Source organism: Lynx canadensis, chromosome D3 (assembly GCF_007474595.2).
Source record: "Lynx canadensis isolate LIC74 chromosome D3, mLynCan4.pri.v2, whole genome shotgun sequence".
NCBI classification, from domain to species: Eukaryota; Metazoa; Chordata; class Mammalia; order Carnivora; family Felidae; genus Lynx; species Lynx canadensis.
The window spans coordinates 40,493,811-40,513,634 of record NC_044314.2 but is presented as its reverse complement, the minus strand read 5'-3'; the positions used below and the strand labels follow the sequence as shown (position 1 = coordinate 40,513,634).

The 19,824-nt window shown below is 40.0% G+C and overlaps 1 protein-coding gene across 2 annotated transcripts in view; it reads right to left on the bottom strand.

Moving 5' to 3' along the window:
* The window catches only part of GAREM1 (GRB2 associated regulator of MAPK1 subtype 1), a 204,542-nt gene that overhangs the window by 119,460 nt on the left and 65,258 nt on the right, over nucleotides 1-19,824 (bottom strand). For both annotated transcript variants that reach the window (XM_030336703.1, XM_030336704.1), the window contains exon 2: nucleotides 8,273-8,413. In XM_030336703.1, the coding sequence (XP_030192563.1) occupies nucleotides 8,273-8,413 (141 nt within the window). The remainder of the gene's footprint in view (nucleotides 1-8,272; nucleotides 8,414-19,824) is intronic.

Below are 19,824 nucleotides of genomic sequence, written 5' to 3'. Positions count from 1 at the left end.
CCCTTTTGCCCCTTCCCTTAAATCACCACCATGAACTGGGGTACCCCCTGGAAGCTAGCCCATGCTGAGAGCAATCCTTTCCTCTTAGGAAGGCAGTCACTGGATGGTGCTACCATGCTATAAAGATGGAATCATTTCTTCCCGAGTTCATCTTTCACTGGGTTGTTTCGACAAACACTCAGCACTGGAACAAAGCCACCCAGTGGACGGTGAACTCTCACTCCTAACAGAAATTACTTAAGACTATAAATAAGACTCAAGGATTGAGGCAGAGTGGTTTGGTGAGACCACCACTTAAGAGTTTTATATTACGATTAACTTTGCTGCTGGTTGGTAAGTCAAGGTCCCCCCCTTTTTTTTTCTTAATTACAAAAATTTCCAAACAGAAAATTAGGATAATGAACACCCCATCTATCCTTCACCAAAATTTAACAACTTTAAGAGCTTGTCTTACATTCATCTATTTTTATGTTTGTTTTTGCTGAAGCATTTTATAAACTATAATCACATTCCCCCCTAAGTAATTCAGTAAGCACCTCTAAGAAACAAAGATATTTTCTTCATAATTATAAAACTAGTATCACCCCTAACAAAAATCAAAATATTTCCCTAATATCATCTCATCACAAAGGTCACTCATATTCAAACTTCCTTGGGGTTATTGTTCTTAAGCGTTCAGAAGAGACACTAGAAAGCTATACCAAAGGATGGCGAAAATGCTTGAGTCATAGTTCTACCAAAGGTAGATGTTTACATGATTTGTTTATCCTTGCTTTGGATTAAAGTGTCAGGGTAAATGCTGAAGTGTAGAAGATACATCCTCCTAAACTTCCGACTATGAATCTAGGTTATAACAGCTACAGCGATGAGTTCCTGAAGTAAAGGAGGGGAGGGAAAGAGGGAACAGACAACTTTCAAGAGACAAAAATGGCAATGACAATTTTCCAGACACTAGGCTATGATATTACCTAAATAGTCTCCCCCTCTTTTCTCTTCTGATTCATTCCCCCTAGCCTAGAAAGATTCTTTAGACTCCATTATTCTTAAAAATGAGTATTAGAAATGTTCTGTTTTTATGTCCTCTCTCTTGGCTTCTTTGTAACCCATCTTGACAAGAATAATCGCTCCAAGCTTGCTCTTCCTTCCATTCATTTTTACTCCCCCTTTGTTATCTAATTGCCTTGCTCTTACTCACTGAGACCCACCTTTTAGAGACTGACAATTTCCTTATCCACATTTAAAACATGCTTTCCCCAGGCCTCAACTTGCCTGTTCCCAGCAGGCTCCCCACACATCGCCCTCTCCACCCTCTCCAAGTCCAAGGGGCTCCCTGGGAAGCTCTTCTGTCTTTGCTTCTTCCTGGTAATTTATGAGAATGTCACTTGTTTGCGGATGACTTATAAATCTGGAAAAGGTCAAGATAAATATATATTTACTTAATTTCCCCCTAGAGTCAGAATACAGTTAGTGAACTGTGTGTGAAAGGCAAGGAAAGTGAAAGCATTCTTCACCTTACTGGCTGATTCTTTCTCTCTCTCCACTTTTTTAAGTTGATTTATTTATTTTGAGAGAGAGTGCGCGCACATGCAAAGGGGTTGCAGGGGGAAGGACAGAGACAGAGAGAAACACAGAATCCCAAGCAGGCTTGCGCTGTCAGTGCAGAGCCCGACATGGGGCTCAGTCTCATGAAGCGTGAGATCATGACCTGAGCTGAGATCAAGAGTCGGACACTTAACTGAGCCACCCAGGCACCCCCTTACTGGCTGATTCTAATAGATCTCTCTTCTGTACAATGGTTAGAATGCCTTATGTGTGGACAGTGCCTTCTAGCACTTTCCAGGCAATAATAGTGAGGAAGCATGCTCTGGAGTCACATATCCTGGGTTCAAATCACACTTAGGAGGTGTGATAAGATACTCAACGTCTTTGAACTTCAATTTGTACTTGTGAAAAATGCAGATAATAATAGAGCCCACTTCCTGGCTTTGTTGTGAAAGTTCCGTGAAGAAATCAAAGTAAAATGTTGAGTTAACAAAGTGTCTAGAAAATAGCACTGAATGAATTTTAGTGATTTCAAACTGTGACCTAAAGATTCAAATATGAAAAGTGGTTACTCTTTAAGTATAAATAAATCTAGTATTTATTACTGGAAAAACTGGGGGGGGGGATAATGTTTCTTGTTATACTCTTATTAGTCCATAGGTCGCTTTGAAAGAAAGTTTGCTTATTCCCATTTTAACACATAGGCTATATCTCATGTAATACAGAAAGTACACAAAGTGTTGTTCAACGCTAGCATTTACTTTTGTAAATGGATGATTCATGCTAATTAAACTTGCAACCCGGGAGAATAAAATTAGCTTGTTTCGACATTTCCTTTTGTTCAGTAATTACACTCCAAGGTTATGTAGATACCACATTACTATAATTTTGCCTGAGAGACAGACTGCACACCCACATTTTTAAAAACAGGCATTGCTGATAGCAACCCAGGTGCTTGCTGAGTAAGAGCCCTGCAGACTTCCTAAGCAAATCTTACACTAACCTTATGCTCCAGTGTCACTTATTTCTGTGCATATTGTAGCTAGTAAGGAAGTAATGAGATCATTTTTGCTTGTTATAGATTCACCGGATTTGCAGGAGGATGAGAATTTAAAAATAGAAGCCAAACGTGGCTGCCGTTTATCTCTGATGCTTATGTTCAAGTAGCAATCTGTTCACCCATGATGACGGCAAGCATTCCATTAAATGATTTAAATTTTCACAAACCCTCTCAGAATCCTACTACTTCTCAAATTGGTAGACCAGAGACACACAGAGACGTCACATTCTGACCCATTTGGTTTCTCAAAGCTTTGTCTTTACAGACAGCTATTCTGGGTCGGTTTTCATGAGACAGGTGATAATGAGGAGGTAACATTTATTTAGTACTCATTACTGTGCCAGGCACAGCGTTGAGTCATTTACACACATTAGATCATAAAGAATCTTCGTGACATTTTCTAAGTAAATCTCCTTTCTACAGATTGGAAAGTCGGAGCCTTAGGAAGATAAATTAAATTCCAGAGGCAATGGCATATCCAGGTTTTTATGGAGCCTGAAGTTTATATTAGTTTTAAAGGAAAAAAAAAAGTCAAATTGTGAGTACTAAATTTGGTTTAATGCCCTAAAGGGGTCAGCATAAATAAGGAATCCTGATGTATGAGCTTCAGCAGTAACCAACTTGTGTCTGCTTGACTGACCACTCCAAGCTGTAGAGACAAAGGAATCTGATGAACAGAAACGTGAATTGTAAAATGAAAATCATTCACCTTTAGAAAATCTTGGCTATAATGCAGTTCACTAGGTTTAAAAAAATTTTTTTTGAATAGATTTGTTTTTCAGTTCAGTATGTCAGGAGAGACAGGGCAGCGAAAGGGGTGGAGGGGGGGCACATGCAGGGTGAATGAGCGGGCTTTTTTTTTTTTTTTAAATTTTTTTTTTTCAACGTTTATTTATTTTTGGGACAGAGAGAGACAGAGCATGAACGGGGGAGGGGCAGAGAGAGAGGGAGACACAGAATCAGAAACAGGCTCCAGGCTCTGAGCCATCAGCCCAGAGCCCGACGCGGGGCTCGAACTCACGGACCGCGAGATCGTGACCTGGCTGAAGTCGGACGCTTAACCGACTGCGCCACCCAGGCGCCCCAGAGCGGGCTTTGATAAAGTGCCAAGCAGTAGCTTACATGGTCTGAGAATGCAGAAAAATTCTGAGTTCTGCATTGCATGTTCCTTAGGAAATCTTTGCCCTCTTGGGAGCAGTGAGAACTTAGAAAGTTTAGATACAATTTATTTGTGATGCCTTCTGAATAAAACTTGTGTGAAAGCAGCAATCGCTTTTCTAAACACTATGCCAATTTTTCTTGAGTGGTTTCTCCACTGTTAGCAAAATATGTGATGCTGACTGAACACATTCTCTCTGTTGGAATCAATTATTTGTTATACCAAGAAAACTCTTTCTTATCCAAAATGAAAAACTTATTTTGCCAGAATGAGGGAGGTCTTTATTTTTTCTCCCCCAAAGCACATCTAATAATTTTAGAATTCAGAATAAGGCAACTCTCCTTACCATCCATAGTGCTGTTCTGAGGAGTTCAAGTCCTATTTATCTTTTCTCAATTTTATTAAATTATTTCTTTTCACATGAGGAATTTCATGAAAATTTCTGATGGAGGGTATGGGAAAGGCAGTCTGAATCGTGATTTCCTTAAAATGCTGAGTTTTACTATATTCTAGAATATATGTGAATAGAGCTGCATACAGCTGCCCAGGCTGTGCACTACACAACTCCAAAGGACGCTATTTACACACAGTGAGGAGCGATGCCTAGAACATGACAGTGCAGTGGCCTCAAATGAAGAGCACACCGACTGAAATGAATGGTTGCTATATAGGCCAGAAAATAAGTACATGCTTGAAAAGACGAAGGGGGCACATGTCACAGAGATACATGGGTTAGCTGTCCCCAAATGGCTAACTTTAGGACAATATGAACATCAAAATAAATAAGAAATGTATTATAACCCACTGAATGAAGTTAGAATCCATAATTCCATAATAGGTGAGTAAGTAAACAAATGGCAGAAAGACAACTAACAAGTAGAGCAAGTAACAGTGGGGTTCCAACTCGATTTTGGCTCAGATCATGATCCCAGAGTTGTGGAATCAAGCCCTATGTTGGGCTCTGCACTGAGCATGGAGTCTGCTTAAGATTCTCTCTCTCTGCCTCTCTCCATCTGCCCCTGTTCCCTGCTCGTGCTCTCCCTCTCTCTCTCAAAAAAAGAAGAAGAAGAAGACAAAGAAGAAGAAGAAGAAGAAGAAGAAGAAGAAGAAGAAGAAGGAGAAGAAGAAGAAGAAGAAGAAGAAGAAGAAGAAGAAGAAGGAGACGATGAAGGAGAAGGAGAAGAAGGAGAAGAAGAAGAAGAAGAAGAAGAAGAAGACGACAAAGAAGAAGGAGAAGAAGAAAGAGGAGGGGGAACAGCGGAGTTAAATTAGAAATGTACCATTTTCTCACCTTCATGGTAACAGCCAGATCAGACAGAAATCAATAGCTGCGCAAGTGGGGATGGGGTGATTTAGAGAAAGACCACTCCTCCTTTCAAATGTCCTAGTAATCACAAAGTAATCCTCATGAATGGGAATAGTGCCCTTAACAGAAGAGGCAGGAGAGAGATGGTGGAATTCTCACTCCACCAAGAGAGGACACAGCGAGAAGACCACCACCTACAAAGGACAAAACGACCCTCACCAGACACTGGATCTTTCCTGCCTCCAGAACTGGGAGAACTGAACTGTTCATAATCTACCCCAACTATCTGTTATATTAGTTTCAGGTGTACAACAGAGTGATTTAACATACCCTGTGCTCATCGTGACAAGTGCACTCCTTAATTAATCCCCATCACCTATCTCATCCATCACCCACCTACCTTCCCTCCGGTGCCTGGATTCCCAGTTAAGTGTACTGTCATCTTCCTTATAGATAGAGAGTGGGCTATTGAACATACCATATCTTTCTTCCCAGTGGAAGCTGAATGGCTGTTAATTAATTAATTAATTTTTTTTAACGTTTATTCATTTTTGAGACAGAGAGAGACAGAGCATGAATGGGGGAAGGTCAGAGAGAGAGGGAGACGCAGAATCTGAAACAGGCTCCAGGCTCTGAGCTGTCAGCACTGAGCCCGATGCGGGGCACGAACGCACAGACCGCGAGATGATGACCCTAGCCGAAGTCGGACGCCCAACCGACTGAACCACCCAGGCGCCCCGGCTGTTAATTTAAAAACAATGTTCAAAACAATAAAACATTTACAAATACTTGGGGAAATCTTTTCTTCTGACACTGTGAATGCCCATCCCAGAGCAATGGGTCCCAACCTTGGCTGCATAATTTAACCATAGAATTCAAAATTCTGATGCCCAACCCACACTCACAACCAACTGAAGCAGAACCTCTGGAGATGGGACCTGGGCACTGGTCATTTTTAAAGCTCTCCAGGTCATTCCATTGCGTAGGTAAGTATGAGATCCCTAGATCAAGCATCTACAGCCGTAAAGAATTGTATCTTTTATGTACGGATCCAAAGGATTCACAAAGGAGTTTCAGAACTGGTTTCACTGCCTTGGGGTGCTTGGGTGGCTTAGTCACTTAAAGCGTCCGACTCTTGATTTCCGCTCAGGTCATGATCTGGCGGTTTGTGAGTTTAAGCCCTACTTTGGGCTCTGTGCTGACAGTGCAGAGCCTGCTTGGGATCCTCTCTCTCCCTCTCTGTCCCTCCTCTGCTCACACTCTCTTTCTCTCAAAATAAATAAATAGACTTAAAAAAAAAAAAGAATTGGTTTCACTGCCTTAACTATAGAGAATAAACAGATGGTTACCAGAGGGGAAGGGGGTGGGGGGAATGGGTAAAATGGGTGAAGGGAATTAAGACTACACTTATCTTGATGAGCACTGAGCAATGTATGGAATTGTTGAATCATTATATTGTACACCTGAAACTAATATAAGGCTATATATTAACTAGGCTGGAATTAAATTTTTTTTTTGAAGTTAAAAAAGAAGAATTGGTCTCACTTGTTGAGGAATATACAGTCTCAACTGGCAAATGAAGATATGTGTGTATCTATGAATGAAGACTGGGGGCATGTGCTTAATGAATGTCATACACAAGAAATGTGGAGGCCATATAGGCACAGTAGGGATGCCCATACCCTCCTGATGCACGGACAGGCTCTGATAAGAGCAAAGCTGAGGAAGCCTAACTCTGGCTGGGGAATGGTGTAAATGGAAAAGTAGCCGGTATGTCCAGGAAATAGTGAGGGGACCAATCTAGCTGGATGGAAGGTTCCCTCTTCCGAGTAGAAAAGGTTAAGTTTGGAGAAGCAGATTAGACCCAGCCCCTGAGGGCTTTGAGAAACAAGCCAAGGAGTCTGGTGGCAGTTTGGGGTCTCTAAGGAGATTTGAGTCAAGGACCAAATGCAAGCATTCCTTGGGGAAGACTGCTTTGATGGGCTACTCACAGTGCGGTCAGGGGAAAGACTAAAACTCAATCTACTATGAGAAGAACGTGTACATTAGACCAAACTGTATATGTGATGAAGCACAATCTTATACCTTCCTTTTCAGTTTTCCACAAAAGACCAGGAGTTTGGGCTTCCTAGAAACTGCACGGATCCCACCTGTAGTGGGACCCCTTGGCAGGAGAGAGTGGACAGGATGCAGGGTTGGTCTTGTCTCTGTCCCTTTGGCCTGGCTCCAAATTTCACAGTCGTAGTACTTTCTGCTGCTACGTATTCCTCCTTTTTTCATGAAGGCTACTCTTATGGCCAGGAAATAAAGTTCTAGGGGACAAAGTTTCAGGCTAGAGAAATTCTTTCTTATAATTTTTTTTTTTCAACATTTTTATTTATTTTTGGGACAGAGAGAGACAAAGCATGAACAGGGGAGGGGCAGAGAGAGAGGGAGACACAGAATCGGAAACAGGCTCCAGGCTCCGAGCCATCAGCCCAGAGCCTGACGTGGGGCTCGAACTCACGGACCGCGAGATCGTGACCTGGCTGAAGTCGGACGCTTAACCGACTGCGCCACCCAGGCGCCCCTATAATTTTTTTTTTTTAATAGGAGTATCTGAGAAGCTGAGTAATCCCGAGGTCATACGGGCAACTGGAAGACTCCTAGGAACAAAAGAAGGGGCCAAACTATTCATTTACTCAATAAATATTGAACACTTACCATTTGCTGCCATTCTAGACAATGGAACTACAGCAAGGTCCCTTTTCCTGATAGGCAACTCTCTGGGCATTGTAGAGGTTTCACTCAAAAACAAAAAGGCAGCCTTGTAAAGCCTTTGAAAGGCTTTTGTAAAGCCAGTCACAAAAGCAACATTTAAGTTGTACCCAGGGTTACTCAGAGACACCAGAGCTCAGAGGCTGTCTACACATATTGACTGCCATCCCAAGACCACGGAGACGTTCTTTGTATTTGTAAAATTTTCATTTTATAAATAGCTGATAAGAATCCACATGTGACTACATGCGTTGATTAGAAGTACTTAGGACAAAATGAAACTGAGCTTTCACTGATAAAGTCACCACAAAAAGTGTTTGATTCTTCTTTTTCTATGTCATTATATTCCAGTTTATAGACAAGTCCTATTTTCTCACTGTGGAGGAAAAAGTTAGCATATGCAAGTCCCCTTCTTCTGCCTTTTCTTGCCCCTCGAGAGAAGTTTTACCTGCATAATGTACCGGAATCTCTATCTTTGGCCCAATGACGTAGTGCCCCTCCTCCAGGCTGTGGGCAGTGATAGTGGTCCACTGACGGCACGAATGAATCAGAAGGTAGTCATTTTCCCGCAGCCCTTCTATGCATTCTCCTAGAAAAGATAATTTTATAGGAGAAACTTAGAATTAGCATCTGCTTACTCCACACTCTGCAGTGAAATTTCATGGGTTAAAACTGCACTATTGCGGAACTTGGCAGTTCATCCTAATATGACATAAGTTTGCTTCTGAATTAGCAGTAAGAAGGCATTCCACAACAAGCTGACAGTTGTACACAGGATTCCATAAAAATGTTTCCCACTTATCTGCAAAGATATTTTCAAAACCTCATTTTATCTCAATGACTGTTCGCAAGGATACTAAAAGTTATTAAGTGCCAACAAAGTGTTAGGCACTATTTAGATGCTCTGCACATATTATTTCATGTGATACAATAATATTATGAGGTAGATATTGTCCCCTCTCTACAGGTGGGAAAAAAATCAAGATTCAGAATGTTAAGTGATATGTCTAAGCTCACAGATTTAATAAGCAGAAAAGTGAGGATTCGGGGCTAGGTCAGACTGATTCTAAAGCTTATGCTCTTAATCGTTAAAATACAACCACCAAAATACATAATAAACCTATCTCTCTGTTGAAAACTGGTTGAAATTAGATGCCAGAATCTCCTTGTAAATTTTGTGTGTTTTGCCAGTTCTCTCTGGCCCCCTACCAAACTTCCCAATCAATTAAAAATAATGAAGCTTTATAGAATGCAAATGAAATTATTTTTCATTTTGATATCTTCTGAGGTACATTTTTAGCATTTGAACCAATGACAAGTTATTTCAAAAGAAAAATCCATCCCCTGAAACTTAAAAGACATTTTTTAAGACGCTGAAATGATCCATCTCATGAATCCTGGTTTAGTAATTCTAAGTGCTCAGATAATGCCTGAAAAGGCTAATTTCTTTATACAGAAAATAATTAGCCTTTTTTATTTTTGATGCTTATTATATTGTAATAATCAAGAGTCAGTGATATAATTGTATGTTTTGAAATGGAATTTATAGCTCATTTAAAAATTCTTAAAAGTTTCACAGCTTCTATAATAAAAAAAAAAGTAGAGGAGGCTGTAATGATCAATTTGGTTACCACAATCATAAGCCATCAAATTTGTTTCCAATCCAGTAAGGCCACAGTCTTTAAAAAAAAGTCTTCATACAAGAATACTCTATTGTTGTTGCAGGAGATACAAATGGGATGGGAGAAGAAGAAACAGATCTGGAAACAGAGGTATCCTAGTAGGAATGAGAAGGCCCAATTCACCAGGGGGAACTTTCCAAACCAGATTCCCCTGCCCCTCTCACTTTGGGGGACCAGGTTCATAAAGACAGCTCTCGAGGAGACTGCTGGTACTTATGAGCCCGTTGTGTCCCCCTCAAGCATGTTAGGGCAGGAAAGAAAGATCTGGAATTGCTGCTCCATAGGAGCAATCGTACGGCCACCCTTAAGGCTCCCCACCAGGAGGCAGGCAGGTGGGAAAGGCACACAGACATCAGGCAGGCATTATAAGTACAGGCCTTGAAGCCCAACAGATCTGGTCTAGTCAAAGCTCTGCTCCTCACCACTCTGTGGTCTTGGGTAGAAACCCTCCTACTTCAGAGTGGTTGTGAAGATACACAGTGACAGACATGGAAAATGTGTAACACCAAATCTATCACATTATGTTAGGAGTGGTTAGGAAACATTGGCTATTAATCTCATTTACTGTAAGCTTTTTCTCCCTAGAATTAACACTCTAATTCAGGTCGTGTTATCCCCTTACAGGTGAGGAAATGACCTTCAGAGCAAGTCAGGAAACTTGCCTATCACTTTGTAGCAGAAATGGACTTTGGGGTTCCTCTACCTCTCTCCCTGTTCTTTCCACACCACATGGGCTTTTGCCTTGAAAACTGCCAACGATAATCCAAAAAACAGGGAGAAACTGACCCTCAGCTCCAAGTCTCACTCATTCACTCAATCAGTATGACAGGCACTGTTCCCAGCACCTGGGAAACATTTGTGAACAAACAGAGATCCCTGCCATCCAGGATGCTTACGATCCAAGGAAGAAGGGAGACGGTATCAGCAACAAAAATGAATAAATTATGAATTCATTAGAAAGTGAAAGGTGCTATGGGAAATGGAAAAAGTGAAGGGTAAGAGAATCAGGACTACTGTATATAAGAAAGAAGAGTTTTGCACGGTTATCATTTTGAGATATTTTTCATTCATTTACCCAACAAACATGTCTCTGCTTATTTGTTTAGCTTTTTCTAAACACAGCTTGAGGAATAACTAATATACAAAGAACTGCACATATTTAATGTGTACGATCAGATGACTGTCAAACATTTATTTATGGAGGCTCTTTCATGCACAAAACACTGGAAGAGTGGGCCAAAATGTAAAGACAGGGTGGTCTGTGCATTTGAGAAGCTGACATTCTCTTGGTGAGATGTATTCACACGTAATTTTATGTAAGGTAGGACAGGCTGGGTGCTACGCAAGAGAAACAAGAAATCTGGAGTGGAGACGGGGACTTTAGCAGAGAAGACCAAGAAAATGTCAAGAGGAATATATAGTTTTGGGGCTCGTCCTTCCTTCATGGATGAGCTGGGCTCAGAAAGGAGGTGGGCAGTGGGGAGTCAGAGAAGGGGCTGGGATAAGAGAACGGCCAAAGCTCCGCTTTAGGAAAATTAACCTGGCAACACTACAAAAGCTGGATCGGAGAAGGGAGAAAACAGAGCCACGGGGTGTATGCAGGAAAGTCAGAGGGAAAACACACCACCATTCAGGGAAAAAAGAAAAATGTCGTTTTCCGCAACTAAACGGTTATATCATACAACTGTTTTAATTTTATTCCGCAGTGGGCTCTAAAGAGGCAGCCAAGAAACAATTGCAGTCAAGTTAATCAAAATGAAAATTTAATGTTAAATCCTACTGCTAGCTGCTAGTAAACAGTCTGTCAAGAGGCTTCAGAATGATTTTCGAAGCTATAAAGTAGTAAGAAACCAGGGCCTGTTTTTGAGCTTATGTCTTTTTTGTTTTTTTTAACAACTGCCTGCTTCAGGCAAAATAAGTTTCACAAAAATTGTCTAGAAGTAAAACTTAATATAATCACTTAAAATGTCCTAGGGGAGGCCACTAATAGAGGCACTACATTAAATGAATTCATAAAGTAAACATTTTTGTGACATAATTAGCCTGTTGCTTAACTACTATATATAACATGCTAAAACTTATATATTTAGCTCAAAGATGTAGTGACAAGAAGTCTAAAAGCAATGTGTGTTAAATTCCAAAATATGTTACTGCCATCCTGAAACTTCCCCACATCTAGCATGCTTCTGGGATATGCTCTATTTGCCTGGTTTGACCTTGATCCCCTCAACATTAAGTCTTACACACCTATTTAAATTATTTTTAATGCTAGGAAAACTAGAATCCATGAATCCTTCTAAGTATGCTTTAAAAAAACCAAATTAAAAATTATAAATAAGTATTTATAAGCTGGAAACACACAAATTCTCCTCCTGTGGCTGGTGGCCTTTATAATCTCCTAATGCACCTTTCTGATTTCTCCTTGTTACCTTTTACACATTAGCTATAACTAATGGTTCCCCCCCCCACCTTTTACACATTAGCTATAACTGTAGGAGTTAATCAAGTTCACCATTTCTCTTTCCTTCACAGTCTTACACACCCCGCACGGACTCAATTAGTTACGGACAACTCGCAAATGCATGCTCTCAGTTACCAACTTGTATGCAGCGCTCTTTGTCCAGGCTTTATCTTCTACACTTTTCTACCTGGATGTCCCCATGCTAATTCATTCAGCCATCCTACATTCATCCAACAAACACGTACTGAGCACCAGCTATGTTCTAGAACCTGGAGATACAGTATTGAGCTAAGTACCTGCTCTCATGGAGTTGACCTCTTGGCTGGACTTTCAATCACCGTTTTTCACTCTTTCAATTCATTTAAATATTGCTGTAGATTAAACTTCCAAGAATACAGCACGGCTCATCAGACTGATTCTTCTACTTACATCTGCCTTTAGTGGTTCTCATTCATACAGAATGAGGCCTGAATTTCTTGGCTCAATACTCAAGGTCCTCATGATTGTAGATCATCAAAATATTGGGAGATCATCAGAATAGAAGACCTATATCCCCACACCATACGCTAGAGCCCAAAGGACCTGTTCTCTGTGCCACACACACAGTGCAGTCTCACTCACCTGGGCCCCCTCGCTTTCTTTCCTTGGTCTGAGCCTTATCTCCAATCCTCAGTTACTCACTAGTCATGATACTCATTTTTGAAAGACCAGCTCAAATGCCACCTTCATGAAGGCATTCCTGATACGAATCCTAATATTTTCCATTTAAAATGCAGCGATTTTGTAATTTTGCTAATATTCTATGCCGAATTTATAAACTTATGACATTTTAATGTTTATGTATATTTAAATGGCATAATAAAAATAATTTAACTATATAGGAATTATAGGCATTTTTTTCCTTTTGAAATTGGTCTATATACATTTCGTCAATTTTGAGAACCACGGTTATAAGGACTAAGAACAAGGACAATTCAAGACTATAAAGACTGATAGACAAGATCCTCCCTTAACTTCCTGGTCTTACTAGCATCCACAGCAATGCCATGGAGTGGCCCAGATTCACTGCCCCACGGTTCTATTTTGCTTTTTAAACATTCAGATATAATGTTTACATTTATTTAGAGTATTTTCCCCCACAGGGCGTCTGGGTGGCTCAGTCAGTTAAGTGTCCAACTTTTGCTCAGGTCACGATCTCACGGTTCACAGGTCCGAGCCCTGCATCAGGCTCTGCGCTGACAGCTCAGAGCCTGGAGCCTGCTTCAGATTTCTGTATCTCCCTCTCTCTCTGTCTCTCGCCCACTCACACTCTGTCTCTCTTGCTCTCAAAAATAAAGAACATTAAAAAAAATTTTAGAATATTTTCCCATAGACACTGAATCTTATGTTTTTATGAAGCTTGTACCTATTCTAGCATTGTTTAAATTGTAATTAAATTGATTATATTTGAATATACTGAATCAGTATATGACTATAGTGCCTTTATATATGAATTACATAGAATATATCTCAATCAATTCAAACAGTTGTATAATGTCTATAACAGTAGAATCCAAATTTATATTAAACCCTTTTTTTTTAAATATGAAGCACAGTGTACTTGGATGACAATGTATAATGTTTTAATATTAAATCTGTCAATTTGCTGCTGATGGGTTTTCTGTTAAAGTTGGGCTGAGAACAACACAGACACATACCCACGTTGGTTTGGTGTTTTGCTATCCTCATGGCACAAAGAACAAATGTGTGATTTTACACAATTCTCTAAGTTGTGTTGTGATTTTGGCAGCTCTTATATTAAAGTGTTTTTTTTTTTTTTAATTTTCCACATTTGTCTCTCTTTTTCTTAGTGTTGGCATCTCACACCAGAGTAACACGTTTGGTCAGCAATTTGGGGCTGTATCTCCACAGAAGGCATGCACTTTTAATCCATTCAACTCTCAGAATACCTGACTTTCCAATTTGCATGGCAAATATATAATCTTATATTGCTGATTATCTTTCTTTTTGAACTATGGCTTTATCCTCATTTAGCATGGTCTTTTCTCAGCATGTGAGGAGAATCATGTCTGTGGTGGATATTCATGTATTTGTTGACTGATTAATGAGGCCCCATTGAAATAATCTGATTTGTTAATACACGTGTAATGAGAATCAGATTTACTGAACTTGGGATCGTTTTTATCTGTTTGGACATAAACTGCTCCTTATGTTGTAGCTAAATCTATCAACAATGGGTAAATTAATAGGTTTTATGGTATCTGTTACTATTTACTACAAATCTAATTTAGCAGTGGTGCATTGTTTTATTTTACTAATGTTAAAAGAAAAGCTGGTCAAGTGACAACACAGCACTTTACCTCCTCATTGTTAACAAATAGTGTTTAATTTTTTGTGTGTTTATTTTTGAGAGAGATGGAGACAGAGCGCAAGTGGGGGAGGGGCAGAGAGAAAGAGGGAGAGAGACAGAATCTGAAGAGGCTCTGGGCTCCGAGATGTCAGCACAGAGTCCAACCTGGGGCTCAAACTCACGGACCGCGAGATCATGACCTGAGCCGAAGTCAGACGCTTAACCGACTGAGCCACCCAGGCGCGCCCCGTACAGTGTTGTTTAATTTTAATTATGTGTTTACTTGATCTTATAATCCTTTTCATGTAGACAGGAACCCTACTGAGTCAGTCATACACTCAAACCACTACATTTCTCTTGCAACTTAAACTCTTTTTTTAAAGTTTTATTGAAAAATAATTGACACACATCACTATGTAAGTTTAAAGTGTACAGACTGATGTCTGATGTACATAAATTGTGAAATGACCGTTAACATCCATCATCTCATGTAGATACAATAAAAAGAAAAAACGTTTCTTCCTGTGTTAACAACTTCCCTGTTGTTAATGACATCCCTAGCACTGATTTTTCTTATAACTGGAAGTGTGTACCTTCTGACCACCTTCCTCCAATCCCCCCTCCCCATTCCATCAAAAAAAAAAAAATACCTTCAACAGCAGGGGCTGAGTACCAGCCAGGTTTCCTCTTCTTCTGACTCCTCCTGTAGTTAAGGGGTGCCATGTCCCTGTGTGAGCAGAAATGACATTTTCCACTTTCTGTCCCTACCCGTGAAAAATGCCTACAAACCATCCTCTATGCTCTTTTCTCAGGCAAGGGCTGACTATTGATTACAAGGAAGACCTCGGAGCGAGCTGAAGATAGCAGAGCTGCCGGCAGTATGGGCTCCTGAATCGACACACAGTGGAGCCAACCACCTGCCCGTGCCCTCACTGCACCCTGAGCCGGGATGTGAGAAATAAACTTCGACTGGGACGTCGTGGCAGTGATGTGTTGTAGTTCTCCTTTTTCGTTTCAGTGGTTAGACTACATTAACTAAAACATCTACATGCATGACCTTCGACACCAGCAAAGACTCCCGATTATAGTGATCACAAAGGTTTTGTTACAGAGGCTATTCCTTCTAAGTCCTCTTCAGAAATACAAACTTGAATTTGCCAAGGTGGCTTGGACGTAGACTAAAAATTCCTTTCCTCATTCTTTTAGTTACATCTTATCCCATAAGCTGAGGGATATAATTTAATGCTGCTTACTTAGCATCCTCAAACACTGTCAGTATGTAAAGTCTTAGGTGTTTTTTCCAAACAAGCAATATTTACTGTGAGAAGAGAACATGGCACTATGATAATGTTTCTTTGTCCCAGGGGCACCTGGCTGGCTCAGTCGGTTAAGCGTCCGACTTCGGCTCAGGTCATGATCTCACGGTTCATGAGTTCGAGCCCCACGTCGGGCTCTGTACTGACAGCTCAGAGCCTGGAGCCTGCTTCGGATTCTGTGACTCCCTCTCTCTGTGCCTCCCTTGCTCACACTCTGTCTCTCTCTCTCTCGAAAATAAACATTAAAAAAAAATTAAAAAAAGAATTCTTTGTCCCAAAGAACTACAATCCAAATGACATGACATGGTAAGTAAAAAAAGAATATGGGGGGTGGGGGTGGGGAGGTAAAGGAGGAAGAAGAGATGATGTCATAGCAAATTGCTCTAAGACAGTTAAAGAACAATCATGAAACCATGAAATTAAAATGTTGTCTGCAATGAAAAAGCAGTAAGGTGTTCCAAAGAGAAAGTAATAGAAGGGAAGGAAAATCCTAAAAGAATTAACTAATTAGTAACTAATCAAGAGACAGAAAATATAAAGGGGTCAGGGAGGATGTGGTTATTTTATGTGCTTTATTACTAAAGCACAGGTAATAATTTTGAAATCTGTGGAAAAGAAAGCTCTAGGAAGAAAAGAAACTGTTTTTAGCCTAATGGCTGAAGTATTTATAAGAAAGAGAAGGACAGGACAGGAAGGATCAGGCATAGGTATTAATCAAATACAGGTATCTGAAGTCACTTGATAAGAGCTTCTCAAAACTCATAGAAAAGAGTAAACAAAAATAAAGCTGGCACAGACAACAAGAACACAAAGGACAATGGGTGTCGTACCCCTGGGCAGGCACAATGAATAATTTTAGCCACCTGTAACTGTCCCCTACTCCAAATACTGAACAACAGAACGATCCTCCGATGACGGGCACACACCTGCATCTCCACATTCATCCGCTTCAACAGGACAGTCCTTTTCTAGGCGATGGCATCTTATGACCGCTAAGATGCATCTTGTGGAACAGAGAAAAGCCTTGTGGATGGATGTGGGGTGGGAACAGTAGACAACAGCATTACTTGAGCTTAGCTGCTGTCCAGTTCTAAACACTTCTCAACTGAGAGCATGTCTGCTTCTCTAGTCCTGCCTCTGTGTGTCAGGGGAGGAACCTGCAGCCCTGAGGAAGACATTGGCTCTGACCCTGGGCCACACAGCCCTTGTAATCTTCTGGGGACCTGTAAAAACTCTAGTGGCCGGGAGGGGAAGGGCAACACATCGACCACTGAAACCAGAATCTCTCAGTGAAGTCCAGAGACCTGCATGTCCTGAAATTTCCTTGGGTATCTTATTGTGCAGCCCAGGCTCAGAGCACAACCAAGGCAGTTAAGTGCACAGGCCCTGGGGAGACATCACCCACCGGGGACTCCTTTCTTGCACCTATTGTGAGAAGGGGGCAAGATAAAACTTATCAGGTGCTACAAAGCATTAGCCACATAGTAAGCTCTCCAAAAGTGTGATTACTATTATTATCCTCAGATACCTAACGTTACAGGATTTTCTCTGGCTATGACACTTGCATAGCATGTATTGTCTGCTTTTTTATATAGTTTTTGCATTTTGCAGTAATTAAAAAGTAGCCTGTGTTATTTAGCATTTTATGGATATACATTGTATTTCTCCAATTAGACTGTGACATTTTTGGGTGGCAAGGACTTTTCTTGTTTTCTTACCAGCCCAGGGTCATACACCCAGCTGGTATCAGTAAAAGCATCACTGATGATTATTTGACATGGTCATTTAACTATTAAGTTCCCACAAATTGACACATTGAGCTATCAAATGAAATTAAAGGTATTTTCCTCTTTGTCTTCATTTCACCATAAAGAATTAAGGGCAATTCTATTTTCTCAGACTTCATTTTGTATTTAAGCTTTTTTGAAAAACCAGGTTATTATTGGGGCGCCTGGGTGGCTCTGTCGATTGAGCATCTGACTTCGGCTCTGGTCAAATCCCATGTCGGGCTCTGTGCTTGACAGCTCAGAGTCTGGAGCCTGCTTCGGATTCTGTGTCTCCCTCTCTCTCTGTCCCTCCCCTGCTTGCGTGCTATCTCTCTCTCAAAAATAAGTAAACATTAAAAAATTTTTTTAAAAACCCAGGTTATTATTTCAGGCTACTAGGAAGCTTTTCATCAAGAATGTTGACTTAATGAGAAGAACATGTAGCAGTTTTTCTGTCACGATTCAACTCTAATTAGAAAGTGGCAGAAATTACTAGATATCCACCAATATTTCACTCACTCCTTGTCCTTGGTAATAATCCCCTTATATTAGCTGGGCACATGGCTGCCCAGAATACAGAATACTGTTCCCACCTGCATAGCAAGTAGGTATAACACTGTTAACTAAGTAATAGTCAATAGGATATAGTGGAAATGTGCAACTTCCAAGATGTATTTTTTAAAAATCGCTTTCATATACCAGAAAATTCACTAACTAAAATTTATAATTCAATGGCTTCAGTATATTCACAGTTGTGCGAACACTACAATCTAATTATAGACTATGTCTATCACCCCAAAAGAAACCTCATATCCATTACGTCATTTCCTACTCCCCCAGCCCAGCCTGAGGCAACCACTAATCTATTCTTTGTCTATAAATTTACCCATTCTGGACATTTCATATAAATGGAATTATAAAACGTGACCTTTTGTGCCCAGCTTCTTAGCATAATGTTTCCAAGGTACATCTATGTTGTAGCATATATCAGCACTTCATTCCTTTTTGGCCAAATAGTATTTGATTGTATGGATGTATCATGTTTTATTTATCCGCTCATCAGATGATGGACATTTGGACAGTTTACAGTTTTGGTAGTTAGAGCATGCTGCTGATATGCACATGGGTGTACAAGTTTTTGTGTGGACGTGTTTTCATTTCTCTTGGAAATATACCTAGTGGTAGAACTGCTAGGTCACGTGGTAACTCTATATTTAACTTTTTTGAGAACTCCCAGACTGTTTTCCAAATTGGCTGCACCATTTTACATTCTCACCAGCAAAGAATGAGGATTCCAATTTCTCCACATACTCTCCCACACTTAATGGTATTACCCATCTTTTTATTATAGCCATTTTAGTGGTTGTGACGTATGTCTCACTGTCCTTTCGATTTGTGTTTACCAAATGATGAGCGATGCTGAGCCTCTTTTCACGTGCTTATTGGCCACTCCTCTATCTTTTTTGGAAAAAATGTTTATTCAAATCCTTCGCCCAAGTTTAAATTTGTTTATTTATCTTTACTGTTGAATTCTTAACAGTTTTCTGTATAATCTGCATACAAGTTCCTTATCAGATACATGATTTGCCAACATTTTCTCTCATTACAGGGACTGTCCTTTCACTTTCTTGCTAGTGTCCTTTGGACCACAACATTAAAAAATTTTGAAGTCTTTTTTTTTTTTTTTTTTTGGTCATTTGTGTTTTTGGTGTCTGATGTGAAAAAGTGTTGCCTTGAACTAAGGTCATGAAGATTTATGCCTACATTTTATGGGCTTTAGTTCTTACATATTTACGTTTGTGACCCATTTTGAGTTAATTTTTGTGCATGTTATGAGTAGGCATCCATCTTCATTCCTTCGAATGTAGATACCCGGTTGTCTGAGCACCAATTGAAAACTTTCTTCATTGAACTGTCTTGTCTCCTTGTCGAAAAATCAATTGACCGTAAGTGTAAGGGTTTATTTCTAAATGTAAGGGTTTATTTCATCTTAAATGTAAGGGTATTTCTATCCTCATGCCAGTACCAGAATGTCTTAATTACTGTAGCTTTGTAATAAGTTTTAAAATTGGGAATGTGAGTCTTCCAACTTTGTTCTTCAAGACTGTTGTGGCTTTTCTGGGTCCTTTGTATTTCCATATGAACTTTATGGATCAGCCTGTCAAATTTTTGGCCCTAAAAAACCACGCTGGGATATTTTGATAGTAACTGTGTTCAACCTATCAATTTGGGGAGGATTATCATCTTAACAATATTAACTCTTTTGATCCATGAACATGGAATGTCTTTGCATTTATTTAGATCTTTATTTCAATGAGGTTTTGTAGTTTTCGGTGTGCAAGGCATGCATTTCTTTTGTTAAATTTATTCCTAAGTATTTCATTCTTTTTGATGGTATTGCAAATAGAACTTTTTAAATTTCATT